Raw genomic sequence first — 24,688 nt, forward strand, 5'->3', positions numbered from 1 at the left:
GATAATGGAAACCTCAGAAGACCGTCGAAGGCACAGTGACAGAACAGACCCTAAGGTGCAAGACTTGAAGTATATTCATATCAACCACAGCCCTTTGGCCAGGGTTAAAATCCACAGCACTCAACATCTGAGTCAAGCATTAACTGTCTTGGCAAACAGAGAATAAATGGGATCAAACAAGACAAATATAAGGGTTTCTCTATCAGCAAGTATGGATTACCTAAGAAAATGGGCACTGAGGTTTTTGGGAGTCCAAATTCTAGACACATTTTTAAGTGTACAGGCTAGGAAAAGGAGAATCAGGCTGGGCATGGTAGCCTAGTGGCTGAAGTCCTTGCCTTGCACGTGCTGGGATCCCATAGGGATACTGGTTCTATTCTAGCTGCTCCACTTCCCATCCAGCTCCCTGCTTGTAGCCCGGGAAAGCAGTCAAGGATGGTCCAAGGCCTTGGGACCCTGCACTTGCATGGGAGACCTGGAAAAACTCCGGGCTCCTGGCTTCAGATAAGCTCAGCTTCTGGCCATAGTGCCACTTGGGGAGTGAATCAGTGAATGTTAAGATGTTCCTCGCTGTCTTACCTCCTCTCTGTATATCTGACTTTCCAATAAAAAGAAATAAATCTTAAAAAAAAAAAGACCACTGATTTAAAAAAAGAAAGAAAAAGAGAATCACTATAGAATGGGTCCCTTGGGACAGGTACTGGGTTAACAGTTAAGACACTGACATCCCACACTGAAGTGCCTGGGTTCTGTGCCTAACTCCAGCTTCCTGCTAACGTGGACCCTAGGAGGCGGTAGTGATGGTTCAGGTAACTGGATCTCCGCCAGGCATGTGGGAGACACAGGTTGGGTTCCTGATGCCTCGCGTTAGTAACCCAGCCCAGCCTGGACCACTGCGGGTATTCAGGGAGTGAAGCAGTGGATCAGAATGCACACTCTTTCTCTCAAATAAATAATAATAATAAAAAGAGCCAAATCCCTTGGCACAGAAAAGAGCCCTCACCGTCACACTGTGCTGCTGGTGAGCCAGATTCTTCCTGATTCGCTGCAGACGGGCACGGGCCACGTTGCCTTTCAGGGCTCTAAAGCAAAAGTGCTGGCGAAAGAAAGGACACAACCAATCACAAAGACAGGAACTGGCAGAGTCTGTAAAAACAAAGGCGGACAAGGCAAGGCAGTGTCCTCAATCAGCAAGCAAGCTCCTATGATGCTGCCCCTTCCTGAGTGTTGAAGTTCAGTCAGGAACCCGCCCAGTGGGTATCTCAACATCTGGCAATTGCACTGCCCAGCAGCTCTGCCCAGCACACACGCATACACGCTCACCTCCCACATGCACACACACACAAAATACACACACATGCACACGCTTGCCTCTCATCAGGGGATCCCCTGATGCACATGAGAATTCCACAAATATCAAACACTAGCTCTTTCCTCTTAAAAAATTGAGAGAAACTTTGGGTCTTGGTGGTATCTTTGTGTAGTCTGCTGACATGGAACAGAAGGATCCCTTGGTGAGCAGGAGGCTGGGGGAGGGACAGGATACCCAGGCCTGGTCCAGTTCCATCAGCACCTCATGTACCATGTAAACCCACGAGCACTCCCCACCCTACTCCACCAGGCCCTATTCCAGGGCTTCAGCTTCTGGCGGCAGAAGTGAGGAGTCCAGACGGGGTCTGTGCTTGTGTAGTGTGCTTTCCAGGACCCCACAGGCTCCTGAAGGACCTTGTTCCAAGCACAGCACTGCTGTGCTGACTGGCTTTAGGCTTCCACTACCAAAAAGGACTTCCACCACATTCAAGAAAAGCCAGATTACTTCTGAGGTTCTTCCACAGTTTCAGAACACTCTGACCCCACACCACTGCTGTCCCTGACCAAGAATGAAAAGCAGGGGCACCACTGTGCAAAACCCTGGGGTGGGTCGCCCAGGAGCCGGAGTCTGGGCAGGGCTGGCGGGGCCATGGTGCTCTTACCAGCAGGCTGAGCCTGTAGTGATCCTCTGCCATCTCCACCAGGGCTACTTCCTCCGCACACAGCAGCATGTCTGCCAGGAAGTTAAGGCCCCAGGGTCTCAGCACAGTTCCCACCCCTGCACATCCCAGTGCCCTGAAGGGTCCTAGCCAGAGGTAAAGGCCTGTATGGTAGGCTGATGCTTCCAGTTCCTCCTAGGGGACCAGGGAAGCAGTGGGCTAGTTACGTAACAGGCACATGCCTGGCCCTGAGCTAAGCTGCTAACCTCCCACCTTGGCAAACATTTCAAGACCTCTGCATTTGAGGCACAGCCCGTTCCTTCTCCGCGTGCAGGTTGGCATCACAGCCCAGTCGGGTGTCTGAGCTAAGAACTCCCAGTTATTTTCACATGTTTTCTCCTCCCATCCACTCAGAAGCTGAATCCATCTGCTCTCCTGCAAGCCTCTCCTCACCTCCTGCTCTTCCGTCCTCACCATCAACACCCCATAGCCCCCCTGGCCTGCCCTTCCACACATGCTGGAATGTGACCTCCCCACGTAATAGCCTCTCTCATCAAATCCAGAATGCTCTTTCCAAAACACACATCTGACTGCTGCTCTTCTCGAAAACCTCCAGGGGCTCCGGGTGGCCCTCAGGACGAAGTCCAAGATTTCTGTGCTCTGTGAGAGTGTTGCATAAGCCGGGCCCCTGCCTCTGTCGACCCTTGCTCAAAAGCCTCTGCTCACGCCCAGCCTGTGGACAGCCCTTCCTGACCTCTCGGGGTGAACTTGCCACCCCACAAGACCCCAGTCCAACACGGCCTCCCCGGCTGAATCTCCATTGGCTCTGGCTGGACTTGTGACAATCACACCATGCTGTGAGGCCCCACTGTGTGGACCGTTTTCTCTATCGGACAATCGACTCTTGTTAACCTTTGAGTTCCCCTGTATCCTGGAGCTTAAGGAGGGTTTAGCGTGAGGCAGGTTCTGATGAGTGTCGGGGGAAGTGCTGCTTCTTGCACTTGGGCATGCACATCAGCATGGGGCAGCGAGTCAGAACACATGCCCAGGAGTCAAAGGCCCAGGTTTAGAAAAAATGTCCAGGCTCTGTGGATGGCCTGCTGTGATATGGAAAACCGCTCAGCCCTGCCTCAATCTATGTAAAATGAACACCGTGACTGGGGCATGCTCTTCAGGGCTACCGGGAGGACTGACAGGGTAGCACATCTGTCTGTGCACAGCCAAATCTCTGCAACAGGAAGCTGTGACCACAGGGATGCTGTGACTTAGAGACAGCTGCTGCACTTCCACCAATCAGAAGGTGGAGAAAAAAACAGGGTGATGACACCAAGAAATTACAGTGAGGCAGGAGCAGACCGGGGTTGCCAGCAGTGTTCTTCAGACTGGGTGGTGGGCACCTCGCTGTTCATTTTTACTATTGTCTTCAAACTGTAAGTTCATGTCTCTTGTCTTTAAACTGTAAGTTCATGTGTCTCTTGCACGCACAGCCCTCATGCCACAAAGAGTAGCTGCCTTTGTTGTGATTCCTGCCTTTTGTTTCACCCACTGCTGAGTTCAGCCAGGCCTGGGTGCCTGAAAGGATACAGTGTTTCCAGTGCACAAAGGCCCTTCGCAGGGCCATCCTCTTGGCCAGCTCCTGCACTGGGGCCTGCTGGGCGTACAAGCTCTGCCTCCGCTCCAAGGCCCACTGCCAATCACAGAAGTGGATCTGAAGCATTGTAGCACGGTGGAATCGCCTGGCCATCTCTGCAACAGACACACAACTTTAGTGGGGTGTGGAACAGGCCAAAGGCAACTAAACACACACAGCGAAAGAGGGGAAAAGAGGAGGGTGAGTGAGTGAGGGAAGAGCATATGTCCACCCCCTGGTCACTCCCACTTACCCCTACCCTACCAGCCAGGGCCAGGAGCTGGGAAGGCAATGAGGTCTCCCACAGGGGCAGCAGGATGCCCCCTCCTGGACCTACACGAGCAAGAAGCTGGAATCGGCAATGAAACCCAGGCACTCCAACTGTGGGGTGCACCTGCTGTAGTAGTCTCTAGGTGAAATGTACACTCCTCAAAACAATGTTAAGACAATCCAACCCTGCCCTGGCAGACAGCTCCTCTCACACAGGACCCTTAAGCAAACACTTCTTAAACACTGGAGGTTCACAGTGAATCCCCCGAGCTGTTTCTTCTCTCTTGGGGAAGGAGAAAAGCCTCAGGACAGTAGGAGGCAGGAGGAGTTAGGGGATCAGTTACATCGCAGAGCCAAGGCTTCCACTTGGGTGAGCCAGAGGAGACTGCTGCTGTCCAAGGGTACTCTGCCTTGATTTCCACCTCCGTCCACACATCTCCCAGGCCGAGTCAATACCACCCAGCCTGATTGCCAGAATGCCCAGCTTTGTCTGCTTTCAATACTTCCACCAGCTAATGGCCACAGGAAACGTAAGGGCATCAGTCAGGAACTCAAGCGCTCTAACTGCAGGCAGGGGACAGTCTGTGGCTTTGCTTTCTACAGCTTCAATTCCCTCGGGGTCGATGAGATCAGAAAAGCTCAGCATCTGTCTGGGCTCTTTGAAGACAGAGTGTGAATACGGTCAAATAGTCACATAACTTAGTATTATTGTAAGTCACTGTTATTAATCTCTTCTGATGCTGAATTTATAAATGAAATTGTGCCATGGGTACATATACACAGGAAAAATATACTATACATAAGGGCAACGTACCACCGGAGGTTTCAGGCATCTACTGGGTGATAGACATAACCACATGGATAAGGGTGAGCATTATGTTTTTTAAAGATGCATGAAAATGATAGTAAGCAGTTTTGAAAAAAAGATACAGAACTGTAGGTATCGTATCACTCAATCATTATCTACAGCATAAATAAACCCCTGTTTGAACACAATATATGCACGGCAGAAAACAGAGGGAACTCAGGGTGAACCGTTTTCTTCCTCAAGCTCCTTTGAATAAACTCTGTGACATAAGGTCACATTTCTTCTTCATAGGCAGGAATTTCAAAAAGTTCACAGAAAATAGAATTAAAAGATAACTCTCCTGGCAGGGTAGCCTAGTGGCTAACATTCTCGCCTTGTACGCACCAGGATCCCACATGGGCGCTGGTTCGAGTCCCAGCTGCTCCACTTCCCTTCCAGCTTCCTGCTTGTGGCCTGTGAAGGCAGCAGAGGCCTTGGGACCCTGCACCCACATGGCAGACCAGAAAGAAGCTCCTGGCTCCTGGCTTCAGATCACCACTGTGGTCACCAGGGGAGCGAACTATAAGATGGAAGATCTTTCTCTTTGTCTCTCCTTCTCTCTATAAATCTGACTTTCCAATAAAGATAAATAAATCTCAAAAAAAAAAAGATACTTCTAGGGGTAGATATTTGGTCTAGCTGTTCAGATGTCCATATGCCACACCAGAGAGCCAGAGGCAGCACCCATCTCCAACTCCTGACCCCAGCTTCCCCTGGTGTGGACCCTGGGGGACAGTGCTGATGACTCTTTTTGGATCATATGCATTTCCACACAACTTTCTGAAGATCTAGTAGCAGCATTTCAAAAAATTTTCTGCACCAAAATAAATTTACCTGCTACTCCATTTCTAAGAAGCCTTCAGAATTCCCCTCACAAAGTCGTCCTGACAGCAAAAGAGTGGAAACTAGGACCAGATCCTCTGCATGCATGGGCTCCCGACTCACCATTCTTCTGCCTCTTCGCTCTGCGGACGTCCAGGTATCTGAGCCAGGCCTGCAGGCACCTCTGCTTTTGCCGGTTCTGATGGTGTATCACCGCAGAGACCGCCTTCTCTCTCCCCCTCTGGCTTTGCAGAAGCTGCTCCCGCCACTGAGACCAAGCCTGAAAGCCCAGACGACAGTCAAGGTTTCAGAGAAGAAGCACAACTGAGGAAGGTGAAGATGGACATTCTCCGGGGAGGACAAGATTTTATTTTTAAGATTTATTTATTTGGGGCCAGGCGGCGGTGGCCTAGTGGCTAAAATCTTCCCCTTGAATGCGCCCCGGGATCCCAGATAGGCGCTGTTTCTAATCCCGGCAGCTCCACTTCCCATCCAGCTCCCTGCCTGTGGCCTGGGAAAGCAGTGGAGGACGGCCCAAAGCTTTGGGACCGTGCACCTGCGTGGGAGACCCGGAAGAGGTTCCGGGCTCCTGGCTCCGGATCGGCATCACACCAGCCATTGCACTCACTTGGGGAGTGAATCATCGGACAGAAGATCTTCCTCTCTCTCTCTCCTCTCTGTATATCTGACTTTGTAATAAAAATAAATCTTAAAAAATATTTATTTTACTGGAAAGGCAGATTTACAGACAGAAGATAAAGATCTTCCATCCGCTGGTTGGATCATTCTCCAAGTGGCCACAACAGCTGTTAACTGAGCTGATCCCAAACTAGAAGCTTCTTCTGAGTCTCCCATGCTGTTGCAGGGTCTCAAGGATTTGAGCCATCCTCTACTGCTTTCCCAGGCCACAATGAGCTGGATGGGAAGAGGAATATCCAGGGCACGAAAATCAGTACCCCTATGGGATCCCAATGCTTGCAAGGTGAGGGTTTAGCCATTGAGCCACTGCACAGGGCCCAAAGGAGTGATCTTTGATCAGACTGTGGACCAGATATGAAAATGCTCCACTTCCCTTCCAGCTCCCTGCTTGTGGCCTGGGAAAGCAATAGAGGATGGCTCAAAGCTTTGGGACCCTGCACCTGCCTGGGAGAACCAGAAGAAGCTCCTGGCAGCTCAGCACTAGCCATTGCGGCCATTTGGGAAGTGAACAGCAGATGGAAGGATCTTTCTGTCTCCCCTTCTCTCTGTAAACGACTTTACAATAAAAATAAAGCTTTTAAAAAACTTCCCAATTTTTACACTGTTCAGAACTTAGAGAAATGTAGCAAGGTGTTAACAAGCAGTTAAGCTGGGTGAAACATGCATCATGACTACCTTTTCTGTGCTGTTAATAGAAAGAAAAATTTCAGAGGACTGTCACAAAGACACTTCCTGAAAGGAGTAAGCCAGTGACGCTCACAGCACACCCACTTGCCACCCAGTCACTTTCCTGGTTCTCTAAGATCCTCAGACAGGCCGTTTTCAAACCTCTCCTCTTTGAGGCCAGCTTTCTTGACCCTCCTGCCATCAGTAGCTTCCCTGAAGCTGCTCTTATCCAGCGCCATCTGCGATCTTTAATCTCCACGTCACTGGACGCAAAGATCAACGCTCGGCCCTCGCCCCCCCCCCCCCCGGCCTGCCAGAAGCACTGGCCCAGCAGCTCACCCCTCCTTTCCCTGGCTTCTGGAACACCGTGGGCCCCTCCTGCCTGCTACCCATGTCCTCACAGGCTCCACCCTGGATCCTCTCCTCTCACTACGCTCCTTCTCTTGCTTCCCTCCCCTCCTGCCGTGCCTGTAGATTCCACCTCCCGACCATCTCCCTGGAGTCTCCCCACAGACACTCAGGAAGGCCCAGCCAGCGGAGGAAACAGCTCAGTAGAGGGTTGCTCCAGCCTCCCCTCTCAAACTCACTTCTTGCTTAGTCTTCCCCCCCACGTGGAGTGTATCTCTGGAGGTCCATGTGTTATTTCTCTGACAGCAAATTCTGTAGGTTCTAATGTCCAGACTACGGCCAGAATCCAACTACCACTTTACTAGCATCCTGGTCCAAAATCTCACCTAGAATTTTTGAACAGCTTTCTTTTTTTTAAAGGTTTATTTTATTTTTATTGGAAAGGCAGATATACAGAGGGGAGAGACAGAGAGGAAGATCTTCCGTCTGATGATTCACTCCCCAGGCGGCCACAACGGCTGGAGCTGAGCCAATCTGAAGCCAGGAGCCTCTTCCAGGTTTCCCACACGGGTGCAGGGTCCCAAAGCTTTGGGCCGTCCTCGACTGCTTTCCCGGGCCACAGGCAGGGAGCTGGATGGGAAGCGGGGCTGCTGGGATTAGAACTGGTGCCCATCTGGGATCCCGGGCATGCAAGGCAAGGACCTTAACCACAGCGCCATCACGCTGGACCCTTTTTTTTTTTAAACTTACTTATTTCAGAGGAGAGCGAGTGCTCAACTGCTGGTAACCATCCAAATGTCTCAGGTGGCTGGGACTGAGGTCAAGGACTCAATCCTGGTCTCCCAGGTGAGCAGCAGGAACCCAACCACCCCAGCCATCAACTGCTGCCCTCCAGGGTCTGTACCATCTGGCAGCTAAAGTCACGCACGGAACCCAGGGGCTCTAACACAGGATGCCGGCGTATCAATCCCCAGGCCCAACTCCTGGGCCCTCTGGTCCATTCCTAACAGAAAGATCCAAGTGGCTCTCCTTGGTTCACTTTGCTTTGGTTGTTACGTCACTGAAATCCTTTCTTTCTACCTGATCTTTCCCTTCGTGTTTTCTTTCATGTCAAGTATCAGAGAAACCATCACTTACCCCTAACGCACAAGATGAAGCCTAGCCTTACTTAGAGCCTTGTATAATCCGGCTGCATCGGTATTGTCTTTGCTACTCATGTCTCTCTCTAGATTTGACTCTGAATGACTTCTGGGTATTCCAACCTCAAACCATAAACACTTGCTATCACTAAAAATACAGTCAAATCTGTTCAGGCACACTTGCAGACAACTATAAAAAGCAAACACTAAATATGTTCTGAGCCGCACTAGTTTAAGTAGAATGAAAGTGGCTTTCTGAAAAGGGGAACTTGTTCGTCAGAGACAGAAAACCGTGTTCCCACACGTCCAGCGTTTTCCCGCTGTTTGTTTCTATCTCCCTTCCGAGGTGACAGCGCTGGTAAGGACTGCTACAGCGTCTGTGCTTCAGGGAGAGGCTCTGTTAGCATTTTCAGGATGCTTGGAATCAAACCCTGGCTCTGACCTTGGCTACACATGACCCTGAGTCAAGTAATTCAAAGTAATTCAACCTTCAGAATTTCCTCAGCAGTAACCGGAAAAAAAAAATTAGAAAAAGCTTATTAAATCAGATGAAACAATGCATGCAAAGCACATGGTCCAGGGCCCACCGTGAGTGAGACCACAATGGACCCACAATGGATGCTACTGTGGCTGCTACTGTTACAGTTAACAGTACTGGCAAGAGAGTGTCTTTTATTTCCTTATTGCTGGCTCAGACAACCTCATGAGTTCAGGCCAGCCAGCTTTCTCTTTAGGGGTCAGGTAAGAAGTGTTTTCACGTGTGCTAGCCTTTCAGTCTCCCTTGCAACCACTTGGCTCAGTCCTTGCAGATGACACATACACTAAGGGGTGGGTCAGTGACCCCATAAAACTTTATTGTACAAAAACAAGCAGCAGGCCAAATGTGGTAGCTGATCTCAGATCTAGACAACTGGATATGCTGCTTGCACGTTATCTGCAAATACCCGCAGAGTGTGTGCAATATGTTGTCAGTTTAAACACATTCTTGGTGAGGAGATAAGAGGGGGAAGAGGCACTCTTCCTACATCTAGTAACAAGGGCTTTTTTTTTAAATCCCTCTTCTTCCTTGTTTCATTTCCTGTAACTAATTTGCCAGTCCTGTACTTACAAGACAGACACAAGAAAGTGACAAACTCAGCGAGGATGTCAGAGAGGACTCTAAGACAGTTTCACTACACATGGTGTGGATATAGGCCCGAGGCCTTTTTAGCTTGCTGAAAACCAGTGGCTTCCCTAAAACTAGCCTCCTCAGATAAAAAAGCTAGGTTTTCTTTTCAGAAGTGGTTATTTCCTGTTCTCACAATTTTCTTATTTGCTGAATGAGGAGGAAGTAAGAGTTCCCTGCCGTTTCATTCAGGTCTCTTGTTCAGTTCAGTTACCAAATGCTCTCCGGAAACTGTCGGCCATCATGCCTGGGAGGGGCCTGGTGTGGACCCGGTGGCGGTTTGCTGAGAGCTCAGCTCTCCCCACGGCTGCTGTCCCTGCCTCTCCCGAGCTCCCTCGGCCCAGCACAGCAACAGCAGCATGATGGCTTCCCCAGGGGTGTCTGACCCCCATGACTTTGTGGGTGTGGGGCTGACGCATGGACAGAGGACACCACGACCCAAGTCCAGTGTACCTACCTGCAGCTGGAGGTTCAGAGCCCGGTGCTTCACAGCTGACGCCTGGAGGGCACGGCTCCTGCAGGCCTGTCCCAGCTGCTGCCTCCACTTCCTCCACCCCACCCTGAAAGAGTAAAATGAAGGTCACCTGGGCAAGAGGACAGTTAGGTGCTGGGTTTCAGATCCTCAGCTCTGGTCCTTCTTCACCGTGACATCTTCTAGGTTAGGATCTGCTAGATAAACTGGGAAAACACACTCAACAGCTGTGAGAAACCAGCTGTGAAACAATTCTGGGAGCCTTCATCGTTATGGTGGGTTAAGCCACCTCCCGCGGTGCCAACATCTCATATGAACACTGCATTTGTATCTTGGCTGCTCTACCCAGTTCCCTGCTAGCTAACGGTCTGGGAAAGGCGGCCCAGGATGGCCTAAGTGTTTGGGTCCCTGTCACCCACATGGGAGACCTGGAGGAAACTCCTGGCTCTCTGCTTCAGCCTGGCCCAACCACACAGCCCCTGTCAATGCGGTCATCCAGATAGCAGGTCTGAGGATGGAATCTGTCTCTCTCTCTCTCTCTCTCTCTCTCTCTCTCTGTAACTCAGTCCTTCAGATAGGTGGAATGATACAAACAAAAAATAATTCTGAAGCTGCTAACTAAGGGTTGGAAAGTGATGGTCCCTGAGGTCAGATGCAGCCTAACTTACTCCAGACATTTTCTCTTTAATCTAGTTTCTCTTCTTAAAACAATAATGATGATTACTGGAGCAGGCATTTGGTCCAGTGGCTAAGATTCCACTTGGGATACCCAGAGACCAGATCAGAGTGTTGTGGTCGGAGTCCCAGCTCAGTGGATTCCAGTTTCCTGCTAATGCAGACCCCGGGAAGCAGCAACTGAGGATTCACACGGTTGTGTTACACTCGAACTAGTTTCCAGCCACCGTGGCCTGGCCCAGATCCAGTTGTTGCAGACAGCTGGCTATAAACCAGCAGTGGAAGCGCTGTCTCGATTGCCTTTCAGCTAAACCAGTGAGTAGAAATAATTCTTGTCCATACTTATATACCATGTGCACACTGGTAGTGACTGTGGTCTGCCCGCCTTGCTGGATTCCTTTCCTTCCCATTGTCCTGGGCAGGCTTTCATTACAGGCTTGGTTTCCTACTGACTTGCTTTCCATTCTGCTGCTGGCCAACAGCTGTGAGACCCCAGTTTGTGGGCTCTGCGTCCTGGACACCCTCACTCGCCTGCTCACTCTACCCACAAAGAGCACCTTCTTCCTAGCCGAGGCCCTGCTGGTCCAAACCACTCCGACACCTCAAGCTGTCTCTTAGCGTTATTTTTAAATACTTGGCTCCTTGGAGACAATCCCAGCACCAACATAGTACCAGAACATTTTAAAGGTCTCAACAAACATATGTCAAACAAACGAATTCATTATTAAAAAAAAAAATATATCCACCATAGACTCAAAGTAGAACTGCACACTAATTAAGTATTTAAAAATACTTATGAAGGAACATGCATGTGGCCTGGCGGCTGAGACACTGCTTGGGATGTCCGTGTCCTTTGGCAGAGTGGCTGCGTTCGAGTCCCCACTCCACTCCCCAACACAGGTCCCTGCTGATGCACATCTGACAGACAGCAAGTGACACCCCAAGTACTCGGGTCCCCGCCGCTGACACGGGAGACCCAGACAAAACTTTGGACAACCAGCTTGGGTCTGGCCCAGCCCGGGTTGATGCAGGCACTTGCAGAGCGAACAGCTGATATTTTGCACCCTGCTAAACTCTTTGCAGACAGCACCATGTTTGTTCCCCATGACAATCCTGAAATACACTCAGCGGTGTGGTTATTCACTTCCCTAACAACGAAATGACCCATTAATAGGAACGTGGAAACAGGGATTCAAACCCAAGACAATACTACAGCAAAACCTCTGCTCTCTCCCATATTCCAGGCCCTGACTGTTCCAGCAACAACTAGTTTTAATCTACCACCATTCAGCAAACCATGGTACCACCAGACGGATGCATAAGGGTATCAGCCTTACAATAAAGCAGCTCCCTGTTTTTCTAAAGATTTTATTTTTATTGGAAAGTCATATATACAGAGAGGAGGAGACAAAGAAGAAGATCTTCCATCTGCCGATTCACTCCCCAGGTGGCTGCAATGGCCAGAGCTGAGGTAATCTGAAGCCAAGAGCCAGGAGCTGCTGCTAGGTCTCCCACACATGTGCAGGGTTCCCTCCTCTACTAATTTTTCAGGCCACAAGCAGGGAGCCGGACTGAAAGTGAAATAACCAGGATACAAACTGGCACCCATATGGAATACCCACACATACAAGGCAAAGACTTTAGCTACTAGGCTACTGCAATGGGCCTGGTTTTTAAACTTAAAAAAAAAAGTGTGTATTCAATTGAGCTGGCACAGTGGTATAGCACATAAAGCTGCCACTTACAGTGCCCAGCATCCCATACATAGGCTAGTTCGAGTCCTGGCTGCTCCACTTCCAATCCAATTCCATCATGTTCCTGGGAAAGAGAAGTTGGCCCAAAGTCACGGGCTCCTATACCCAGTGGGAGAACAGAAGTTCTTTGCTTAGACTGGTCCAGCGTCAGCCATTGCAATATTTGGGGAATGAACTGAAGGATGAAAGAACTTTAATTCTTTCAGAAAAATAAATTATATAGATATATCTCTTTCAGAAAAATATTTAATTGTGTGTGTGTGTGTATTAACTGAAAGAATTAAAGAAGGAAGTGACAAAGAGGGAAAAGAGAGCTCCCATCCTCTGGTCCACTCCCCAAACGGCCATACTGATGGCGCAAACCTAGAACGCCGTCTGGGACTCCAGCGTGGGCAGAGCAGCCCAAGTACCCGGACCATCTTTCATTGCCTTCCCAAGCACATGAGCTGGGAGGTGGACTGCAGCCGTCATCAGGATTAGAACCTGTGCTCACATGGGACACCAGGACTTCAGGGAGCCTCTTCGTGGGTTTTGATGTGGCTTCCCACATAACTGCTGATGGCAGACAGTGGCAGCTGATCTGGGGCCTGATCGAGTGTACTCACCGTAAGATACTCTGCTGCCTGAATTCCAGAGCAGCAGCGTGCATCTCTAGCTTGGTCCGACGAACGACCACGTAGATCAGCCAGGACTTCCAGGCCCGTCGCACCTTTTGCCTAGCATCTAGACACATCAAAGAATGTATTATTATTATTATTTGTACATGGTGAGGCAGCTGTATTACTTTGAGTTAATGCCAAAATTTCAAAGTTCTCTGTACTCATCCATTCTTTGAATCCCTGAATCTTTCTAGCCTTCATGTGCCCCCTGCTGGAAACGTTGTGAACTGCTACAAAATCAGCAGGCAGAGGGACAGGTGAAGAATTACACTAAGTGATGACACTGACATTATGGAATTGAAGGAAGCCCAATGTACTGAACTGTTCAAAGAGTCTTTAGTGGGCTCAGTGGGTTAGTGCACCCCATCTTGCACCCACAGGGATTCCATGTGGATGCTGGTTTGCATCCTGGCAGCTCTACTTCTTTTCCAGCTCGCTGCTTGTGGCTTGGGAAAGCAACTGAGGATATCCCAAGGCTTTGGGAACCTGTACCCACATGGGAAACCCAGAAGAAGCTCCTGGCTCCTAGCTTCAGATCACCTCAGCTTCTAGGCACACTTGTAGGGAGCTGGATTTGAAGTGGGGCAGCCAGGACTTGAACTGGCATTCCCAATAGGGGATGCTGGTGTCACAAACCTAACCCCCTGCACCACACAACAACAGCCCCGTGAGCTAATTGTTCAATCTGAGTGACAGGTACACAGAGATTCAATAATCTTTCAATTGTGCAGGTATTTAATAATTACCATAATATAACGGCAAAGAAGGAGAAATTATATTAGAAAACTTTCTAACAGTAAGCAGGAAAAACAAGATGTAAGAAAACTACATAACTGGAAAATAAATAAAAAGGACCAATAAAGGTCATAGAAAAGAATTTCCTAGGTGTGGGTAGAAAAGCCCATAGGTGTCCTTACGTGGTAAATTCCATTTTCATTATGAAAGTTACCATTCATGAAGTCTTTTTTTTTAAGATTTTTTTTTTTATTGGAAAGTCAGACATACAGAGAAGGAAAGACAGAGAGGAAGATCTTCCACTCATTGCTTTACTCCCCAAGCAGCCACAATGGCCAGAGCTGAGCCGATCCAAAGGCAGGAGCCCGGAACCTCTTCCAGGTCTCGCATACCGGTGCAGGGTCCCAAGACTTTGGCCCATCCTTCACTGCTTTCCCAGGCCACAAGCAGGAAGCTAGAAGGGAAGCAGGGCCACCGAGACATGAACCAGCATCCATATGGAATCCTGGCACATGCAAGGTGAGGATTTTAGCAACTAGGCTACTGCACCAGGCCCCATACGATCTGTTTCTTTTTAGAATACAATGGGGATTCCTTGCCCTATGGAATTGTACCATAAAATTCAAAATTAAATATCTTAAATGTGGGATCAAGGCTCCTGGCTTTGGATCATATTAATTCTAACCATTGCAGCCACTTGGGGAGTGAATCAACGGATGGAAGATTTGTCTGTCTCTCCTTCTCTTTGTATATGTGCCTTTGCAATAGAAATAAATCTTTAAAAAAAAAGAACTGAAAAAACAAGCTAACACTTGTTCTCTCATCATAATGAAATCACTAAGAGAAAAATATAAGACCCCCAAATATTGAAAAACACAACACACTTCCATGGGATAAGGATGAAGGCTCAAGTTAAACTATAAACACTTCTTGTTACTGAGTGAAAACAGAAATCCAACATTAAAATAAACATGATGTGGATAAAGAGTTTCCACCAACTTTTAAGAAGACTGATTTATTTGAAAGGTCAAGTTACAGAGACAGCAGAAAGAGAGTGACGCCTTAATCAGCTGGTTCACTCCCCAAACTGCTGAACAGCCAAGGCAGGGCCAGGCCAAAGTCAACAGACAGGAGCACGGTCTGTCTCCCACATGGGCGCAGGGGCCCAGGCACTTGGGCCACGCTCCACCCTTTCCCAGGTGCATTAGCAAGGAGCTGGGTTAGCAGTGGAGCAGCTGCGACTTGAACCATCGCCAATACGGGATGCTGGTGCTGCACTGTGCTGCATGGCTTCCGTTCCTTGATGAGGCTTCCCCTCAGACAAGGAGAGGGGAGGAACAGAAGGTCTAAGTGGTGAGGGTGTGTGGTCCCTGGTTGCACCTGTGATCAGAAGAACTGGAGGTGCCTGGAGGATGTTCAAGAAGGATGGCTATGAGGCATCACTAACCCAGGCTGTGTTTGTGTTTTGAAGGCAGACACACTGATCAGAGCTAAACTGGCTGCAGGATCATCAGGAGCAACGTGAATACTCAAACATGAGCTCTGAGGCTGCAGTGGTGACGCAGCCTGTGAAGCGGTCAGGCACCATGACTGCATACCATAGGGGTGGCCAGTTCAAGTCCTGGCTGCTGCACTTCTGGTTGAGTTCCCTGCTAATGTAACTGGGAAAGTAGTGGAAGATGGCTCAAGTGCTTGGGTACCTGCTCCCAGATAAAAAAAAAAAACTGGGAGAAGTTCCTGACTCCTTTCTTTGGCCTGGTCCAGTCCCAGGTACAGTGGCCATTTGGGTAGTACCTTTTAAATAAATCTTTAAAAAAAAAAAAAAAGAGCACCACCACTCTGCTCCAGACTTTGTGCAACCTGACAACGTGGCCAGAGAGATGGAGGGGAGACACATGGGCACCACACTGAACCAGCAGGCTCGGACAGACCAATCTACACCAATCAGGGCTAACTGTGCTTACAGCACAAAGAACACAATATGTGGAGAAAAAACATAGGAATCTGATCACATGAATGGTTCCACTCAGAAAATACGGAAGGGAACAATCACACAGATCTTCCCCTCCAGCAGGTGCAGCTGTTGCTTAGGGTACCAGTGCCCCACACCGGAGTCTTGGCTCCTGTGCCTCCAGGTGAACTTCCTGCTTAGGGTACCAGTGCCCCACACTGGAGTCTTGGCTCCTGTGCCTCTAGGTGAACTTCCTGCTAGGGCATCCTGAGGGGTAGCCGATGATGGCTTAAGGACCTCGACTCCTGCTGCCCATCTGGAAGAACTGGATATGGACTCTGACCTGGCCCAGCACCTAGGAGTTCTACTTCTCCCTCTTTCATTGGCCTCTCAAAAGAGGAGAAAAAAAGAAAGGAAAAAGTCTTCTGAGACACAGTTTGCAGGTCCTTTGAGCAAGAGTGAACGCGCGCCTCGTCTTTTGGCACGGACTTCCTCGCCTCACCGTGCTCCTCTGCCATCAGGGACTTGATCCTGCTCTCCTGCTGCTGCCGCACGTAGCTCTTCCAGTTCTGGAACATCAGGTTGTACAAGTAGTACCTGCGGAGGCAGCAAAGCAAGCGGCATTCAGAACAGGAACGATTCCTACTCCAACACATTCGGTCTGTTCTCGCTGCAGAAGATGATTTTACGGAACTTGGACTTCAGTTCACAGTTCATGCCTGACGACCACAGCGAGGCCCATTCTCCCTCAAGTGCAGCCGTCCTCCACACCTGCGAGCTGTTGCTGGGGACCAAAGACAAGGCCCGGCTCCTGAAGAACACCTCCCCTTCCACAATTCTCAAGATCAGCTACATCTTTTCATTTTTTTTTTTTAAAAAGATTCATTTATTTTTGTCGGAAAGGTAGATTTACAGAGAGAAGGAGAGACAAAGGTCCTCCATCTGCTGGTCCACTCCCCAAGTGGCCACAATGGCCAGAACTGAGTTGATCTGAAGCCAGAAGTCAGGAGCTTCCTCCAGGTTGAACGCGTGGGTGCCATCCTCCACTGCTTTCCCAGGCCACAAGCAGGGAGCCAGATGGAAAGTGGAGCAGCCAGGACATGAACTGGCGCCCACATGTGGGATTCGGGCAGATGCAAGGCAACGACTTTAGCTACTAGTCTACCACGCCAGGTCCTTACAACTACATCTTAATAAACTGTCCATACCATGGAAGACTTTAGTTTTCCTTGCTATGAAACATGGTCAATGACACTTTCTTCCTTTTTTCTTTCTTGATTCATGCACCACATACCATATACCTTTATCATCATTATCACTATACTTTCACTACCCCAGTTCCTCAGTCTTGGGCTAACGTCCACTGCATTCCCAGGCCAATAGCAGGGAGCTGGATCAGAAGTGCAGTAACTGGGACTTGAAAAAGTGCCCGTACGGGATGCCAGCATCACAGGTGGTAACTCACCCTGTATACCATGGCACCGGTCCCATTGATGTATTCCTAAATAGTCACAAATCAGCTCTTGGTTCCTGGCTTTGGATCAGCGCAGCTCTGGCTGTTGCAGCCGCTTGGGGAGTGAATCATTGAATGGAAGATCTTCCTCTCTATGTATATATCTGACCTTGCAATAAAAACATATCTTAAAAAAGAAACACAGAGGTAAAAACCTCAAATCAAATAATCAGCATGATAAACATGTGCAAGCATACCTGCATTTAGGATTTTAAGAATTTGAAGAAAAATAAAAAGCAACTCAAAACTTTGTTCCTTTTAACCAGAAACGTTCCAATAATCACTTCTGATAAGACGTACATCATATATTTGGCCAGGTGTAAACAAGCAAAGTGACATGTCTGACCTGTAGTGACAGTCGGCTCGGACACAGAGTTTCCACTCCTGGTGGGAAACCCACCACTCTTCTTTCCACGCTTCAAAGACCCTCCTTAGGACTCGCTGCTTATGGTAAAACCTAGGGCAGTGAGAAAGAATCCAGTGCTCAATATGACATCTAATCCCAGATCACAGCGTTAGACTGCTGCGGCCACCTCAAACCAAAGCCAAAACGACTTTGTTTTAAATACTGGGGGTGTAGTCCAAGCCTTGGACCCAGCCGAGGATGCTGCCCCATCTACTCACACCCTGCGGCTACTTCAAGCCTGCTCTGTTTCCAACCCAGATTCCTGGTGATGAGAATCCTAGGGGACAGCAGCTGATGGGTCCCTGTGTGCTGTGGACCCCTGCCAGCCATGTGGGAAACTAAGATGGACTTTGAGGCTCCTAGCTTCAACCCACATCAAGCCCTGACTGTTGGGGGCATTTGGGAAGGGAACTGGGGGTCAAAGATCTGTCTCTGCCTTTCTAATAAAGTGAAATTTAACTTATATTAGAAACTGGCTAAGCATTTTTTTTTTTCATTCTAGAAGCTCATTAATGTCTGGTTTTAGTTCCTGGCTCTAACTTCGAGACGAAGCTTCTCTCCAATGTAGACCCCAGGCAGTAACAGTGGTGGATCCACTAGCGGGACTGTTTTCCAGGTTCCTGGCTCCAAGCTCTTGCTGGCATTTCAAGAGTAAACCAGAGGATGGAGGCTCTCTCCCACTGTCTGCCTCACACTCCGTCTCTCAAATAATTAAAGGATTATTTTTTGCTTTTATTGGAAAGTCAGATATGCAAAGGGGAGGAGAGACAGAGAGGAAGGTCTTCTATCTGCTGATTCATTTCTCAAGTGGCCACAATGGCCGGAGCTGTGCCAATCCAAAGCCAGGAGCCAGGAGCTTCCTCTGGGTATTCCACACGGGTGCAGGGTCCCAAGGCTCTGGGCCATCCTCGACTGCTTTCCCAGGCCACAGGCAGGAAGCTAGATGGGAAGCAGGGCTGCCAGGACACAAACCAGTGCCCATATGGGATCCTGACGCCTATAAGGTGAGGACTTTAGCCACTAGCCTACTGCATCAGGCCCGATAAATTAGTATTTTTTTCAATTCCAGAACTCACATGTTGGGATATAACATGTATCAGGTTTATATGTGTCACATACATTATTTGTATATTCGTATTACACACACATGCACATGTGCATAAGTGATTCTATCATATATTAAAAGCATGAAAAAAGATCTTGAAAACCAATTTATTACCAGAGATTCTCTCTCAGGGAGAGACCACAGGAGACTTATTTCCTGAATACATTTCTGAAATATTTTAAAAACTTGGAGACACATTTACTCATAATTTTAAAAATTGTAATGCAAAAGAAACATTTGCACACAGAATATATCTACCTCCTCCACTCTCCAAATGCTGATAAAATAACAGCAAATGTATTTAGCTCATGAAGACAAAGCCAAAACCAGAGAGGGGGAGCCCACTCTGCACCATGCGGGTGCAGGGTCCCAGGGCCTTGGGCCGTCATCTTCTGCTTTCCCAGGCCATAAACGGAGCTGTATCAGAAGTGGAGCAGCCAGAACACAAACTGGCAACCATACAGGATGCTGGCTCTTAAAGGTGGAAGGTTAGCCAACTGAGCCATCACACTGGGCCCACAAATAAGACTTCCTAAAACTAGGTCTTTTAAGATTTTATTTGTTTTTATTCGAAAAGCAGATTTATAGAGAAAAACAGCGACAGAAAAATTTTCCATCTAGGGCCCGGTGCCATGGCCTAGCAGCTAAAATCCTCGCCTTAAATGTGCTAGGATCCCATATGGGCGCGGGTTCTAATCCCCGCAGCTCCACTTCCCATCCAGCTCCCTGGGAATCCCAGAAGAAGTTCCTGGTTGCTGGCTCCTGGCTCCAGTTCAGCTCTGGCCATTTGGGGAGTAAAACAGAGGATAGAAGATGTCTTCTGTTCTTCCTTCTCTCCGTAAATCTTTCAGGTAAAAGCACAAAAACTTAACCAAAAAAAAAAAAAAAAAAGGCAAATCATTTTATTAAATAAAGCACAATGTTAAAAAGCTTTCAAGTTGCCAGGTAGAACACGTTAGTCACTGACTAACCCAACGGCCACTGACAAGGCCCTACTTCCTCATCAGCATGGACACAGAGCCCAGGTAGACCATTTGCTCGGCCTCCCCTGGAAGCTGAACGTGGCCAGTGAGAAAGCTCTGGCTAAGGAGACAGCAGCAGACATCACCAAGAGCTTCCAAGGGATCATCTTCCCTGCTAGAGAGATAAACAAGATACGGGTATTTGGCCTAGCCATTAAGAGGTCAGTTAGGTTATCCACGCTGGCTACTGGAATACTGGGTTTGATTTCCTAGTCCAAGACCCTGATTCCAGCTTCCTACTGGGAGGCAGTGATCAAGGCTTCAAGAGTTAGGTCCTTGGCACTCAAACAGGATACCTGGATTGACTTCCTGGCTCTTGGCTTCAACCGCCGCTCCACCATGGCAGACATTTGGGTGTCAACTGGCAGAGGGCAGCAGGAGAGAATCCACAATACGTGCTAACATTTGCGCTTTTACACAGCGATTAGACCCACCGCCTGCAGCGCCAGCATCCCATACAGGTGCCAGTTCAAGTCCCAGTGACTCCACACCAAATAAAGCTCCTTGCTCACGCACCTGGGAGAGCCGCGGAAATTGGTCCAAGTGCTTGGGGCCCTCCACTTGCATGGGAGACCTGAAGTAAGCTCCTGACCCTGGGTTCGAACAGGCCCAGCTCAGGCCACTGTAGACACTTGGGGAGTGAACCGGCAGGTAGAATCTCTGCTTCCATTTCTTCCTCTAATTCAGCCTTTCAGGTAATTAAACTAATCTTTAAAAAAGAAGAAACATGGGGCTGGTGCTGTGGCATGATAGGCTAAGCTTCCATCTGTGACACCAGCATACCATATTGGTGCCAGTTCATGTCCCAGATACTCTACACTTCTTATCCATACTGCTTATGACCTGGGGAAGCACAGAAGGATGGCCCAAAGCCTTGGGAACCTGCACCCTGTGGGAGACCCAGAAGAAGCTCCTGGCTCGTGGCTTCAGATGGGCTCAGCTCTGGTGGTTATGCTTATTTGGGAAGTAAACCAGCGAATGGAAGATCTTTGTTTTCTCTGTCTCACTGTAAATCTGACTTTCTAATAAAAGCAAATTTTTTTAAATTAAATTTGGAAGCATAGTCAACAACACATATGAACTTAGGCAACAGAAATTACATTAAGTGAGACAGCCAGGAAGAAAAACAGAAATACACAGTATCACTCATATACAAGCTCTCAAAAAGCCAATCTCGAACAAGTTTAAATAACTGCAATAGTGGATACCCTAGGCAAATGGTAAATACTTGGGGTGAGAAGTATCCTAACTACTCTAATGTGATGATTATACAATGCATACATGTATGGAACCAGTACATATCTGCTAAATGTATATGTAACATGTGTCAAAAAACCCACAAAACCCTACTATGAATGCCACAGAAATCCGGTGTTTTGAGCTAATACTACCTGGCCTGAGAGGGAAATACTCTTCCGAAGGTCACGCGGATCCACAGATACAAGTACTTCCTGCCCACACACCTGCAAGAAGGCAAGAAAGAAGATACGCATTTTAACATTCTGTGTGGGCACAGGCTTAGGGTTTGGTGTACCACTTAAGATGCCTACATCTTACCCTGGAGTGCCGTGGTTTGAGTTGGCTCTACTCCCGATCGCAGCTTCCTGCTAAGGCAGTGCCTGGAAGGCAGCAGGTGACAGTTCAAGTGGCTGGGGACCTGCCGCCCTCGTGGGAAACCTGGATGAAGCTCCCAGTTTTGGCTGCCTAACCTGGGCCTTTCTGGGCAATCAGGAAGTAATACATGAAACTGTCTCTCAAATCACATAGCTCTCTCAGGTAAATAAATACTTTTTTTAAAAAGGAAAAAAAAAATGAATGGATATCTACAGTTCCAAACTCCATGAGGGGCCATTGCTGGGGCGCAGTAGACTAAGCACCCACATCCTATAGGAGAGTCAGTTTGAGTCTAAGCTGTTCTACTTCAGATCCAGCTCCCTGTTGGGGCGCCGGGGAAGGCAGTGCATGATGGTTAAGTACTTGGACCACTGCCACCCATATGAGACACCCAGATGGAGTTCTAGATTCCTGGCTTTGGTCTAGCCCAGGCATGGCCAATGTGGCCCTTAAGGAATGAACTGGTAGATAGAAGACATTTTTCTCTCCATGTAACTGTGCCTTTCAAATAAATAAATACATCTTAGAGACAAAACAAACAACACAAAAAAACTTGCATGTGGCATACATCATCAATTTTTTAGAAAGGTAAGAGTGTCTTTAACATCTCAGGAGTGGGCCAGTGTTGTGGTACAGCTGGTTAAGCCACTGCCTGCAACACCAGCATCCCAGCTAAGTACCAGTTCAACTCCCAGTGCTTCACTGCCAACGCAGGTCCCTATTAACATACCTGGAAAAGCTAAGGAAGTCTTGGTCCCAGTACTTGGACCCCTGCTACCTACATGGAATACTCAGAAGGAGTTCCAGGCTCCTGGCTTTAACCTGGCCCAGCCCTGGTCTTTGCAATCATTTATGGAATAAATTGATGGATGGAAGTTCTCTTTCAACTACATAATACATTTTTTTTTCCAAAAAAATTGAGCTAAAAAAAACCCCAGGAAGATGACACTAGTATGAGTTAATGGTGATGTCAACCTTATATCAAACCAAGGATAGAATGGTGACGACTTATAAAGCTAAAACCAAACCAACTGTATGTTAAAAGCATTTTTCAGGGCGAATACTGTGGCAGAACAGGTAAAACCAGTGCTTATGATGCCAGCCTCCCTTGTGGGCACAGGTTTGAGTCCTGGCTGCCTGGAAAAGCAGTGGAGATGGCCCATGTGCCTGGGTCCCTGCACTCAAGTAGGAGATGTGTGAGGAGATTCTGGATTCTGGCTTTGGCTTGGCCCAGGGCTGGGGAGAGAACTAAGAGAAGGAAGATCTCTCTCTGGCTCTTTCTCTCTCTCTCTAACTCTTTAAAAACACATATACATTATATATATAGTCAATGAAGAAATAAAGACTTAAAGTTAACACAAAGGAAGGATATGACAGTTCTCCCTATTATTCTTCCTGCCTAAAATACTTAGCAGATCTCCCTAAACCAGAGAGCGTGACTGTGTATTCCCAGCACTCTGGTCACACCCCTCATGTGACACATAACCCTGCATCACAGTCATGGCCTCACTTGGCTGGCTGCCACTCCCCATGCACTATGAACCAGCAAGGTGGCACCAGGTCTTATAGTATCCCCAGTAGCCAGCACAGCACCTGGTACACACCCTTGGAAAGGTGTCTGTTGGGAGTCTGCATTGTGGTATAGCAAGGAAAGCCACCAACTGTGCTGCCAGCATTCCAAACAGGCACCAGTTCAAGTCCTGGCTGCTCTGCTTCCGATCCAGTTCCCTGCTTGGGAAAACCAGTGGAAGATGGAACAAGTACTGTGCTTGAGCCCCTAGCACCTATGTGGGAGATCTGGAAGAAGCTCCTGGCTTGAGCCTGGCTCAATCCCGATCATTGCAGCCATCTAGGGAGTGAAGCAGTGGACTGAAAGATGTGTCTTTCTCTGTCTCTTCCTCCCTGTAAATCTGATTTACAAACACATAAATGTCAGAAAAGGTGACAGCCTGATCCAGCGCAGCTGTGTTTGGGCTTGGGACACCCCTCCTCTTGCCCTGTCTTAAATTCTGTTACTTTCCTCCAGAATTCAGTACCAATCCTTCCTCCAAAGGTAGCTGCTGACTATACTAGTGGGGCCAATCTTGCCACGTATACCTGGGTACCACGCCCTTCCCACAGCATTTACCACACCTTACAACTGTGGCTTAACATTTGGCCAAGCATATTTGATTTTCAATGTTCCTGCAGTTATGGATAGCTAAGAATGTTGTCTTTATACGCTTAACATTTAGCATAATATCTGGCAGAGTTGGCATGAACCAAGCTGCATTGAATGAATAAATGGATGCCTTTAATGCACAACAATCATTTTTTTCTTGGACCTAAAGTCAGCTTTCCCTGGAAGAATCTTTACAATTTACATAAGACAGGGCACAACTGGAGAAAGGCTCCTGTCCGCGGGTTTCGCACCCCAGTGCTCACCTGCTGCGCAATTCTCTCAGCCGGCCCTGTCGCATCCTAGCCCGGGAGGAGAGATGCTGTGCTGGGTGGCTGGTACCGGGCAGCTCCCTCCGGATCCCCGAGAAGGCAGACCTCCTGTTGGATATCATCTTTGGAGAATAAGCCTTCTTGAGGGCACCACCCCTAGAAGACCTTCAGTAGGGGAAATTGGAAAGGAGAACATAAAACGATGGCTACGTGCGACGCCAGTACCACTTCACACACAGGTAAAATGAAACAGATAAACTCACTGAAGCTGATCCTAGCCCATCTCGGACAGAAAGATGCTGCCAGTTACTGCAGGTAAACCCTGCTGAGTCTGCAGGGAGCACAGGGCAAGAGGGCACCCTGGAGTCACAGGCCCAACAGATTCTTTTGTCCTTTGTGTTTTTAAGGGAACTCATCCACAAATTAGAAAAGGCTTCCTTTATATGTAAGAAAAAATAAAAACAGAGCAGTCCTGGCACAGTAGCCTAGCTGCTAAAGTCCTCGCCTTGCATGCCCAAATGGGTGCCAGTTCTAATTCCGGCAGTCCTGTTTCCCATCCAGCTCCCTGCTTGTGGCCTGGGAAAGCAGTTGAGGATGGCCCAAAGTTTTGGGACCCTGCACCTGTGTGGGAGACTCGGAAGAGGCTCCTGGTTCCTGGCTTCAAACTGGCGCAGCTCCGGCCACTGCAGCCAGATGGGGAGTAAATCAACTGACAGATGATCACCCTCTCTGTGTCGCCTCATCTCTATGTATCTGACTTTACAATAAAAAATTTTTTAAAAAAGACAACTGATTG

General features: G+C 48.4%; 1 protein-coding gene across 1 annotated transcript in view; it reads right to left on the bottom strand.

Annotated features, from left to right (window-relative positions):
• The window catches only part of SFI1 (SFI1 centrin binding protein), a 51,729-nt gene that overhangs the window by 23,521 nt on the left and 3,520 nt on the right, over window positions 1–24,688 (bottom strand). The window contains exons 2-11 of the mRNA XM_041003468.1: window positions 23,887–24,057; window positions 21,240–21,311; window positions 17,662–17,772; window positions 16,305–16,399; window positions 13,063–13,180; window positions 10,014–10,116; window positions 5,663–5,819; window positions 3,555–3,716; window positions 1,974–2,044; window positions 1,004–1,096 (exon numbers count right to left, since the gene is read on the bottom strand). Of these exons, the coding sequence (XP_040859402.1) occupies window positions 1,004–1,096; window positions 1,974–2,044; window positions 3,555–3,716; window positions 5,663–5,819; window positions 10,014–10,116; window positions 13,063–13,180; window positions 16,305–16,399; window positions 17,662–17,772; window positions 21,240–21,311; window positions 23,887–24,057 (1,153 nt within the window). The remainder of the gene's footprint in view (window positions 1–1,003; window positions 1,097–1,973; window positions 2,045–3,554; window positions 3,717–5,662; window positions 5,820–10,013; window positions 10,117–13,062; window positions 13,181–16,304; window positions 16,400–17,661; window positions 17,773–21,239; window positions 21,312–23,886; window positions 24,058–24,688) is intronic.

Source organism: Ochotona curzoniae, unplaced genomic scaffold, assembly GCF_017591425.1.
Source record: "Ochotona curzoniae isolate NIBS_2020 unplaced genomic scaffold, NIBS_Ocur_1.0 scaffold_274, whole genome shotgun sequence".
In the NCBI taxonomy this organism is placed as follows: Eukaryota; Metazoa; Chordata; class Mammalia; order Lagomorpha; family Ochotonidae; genus Ochotona; species Ochotona curzoniae.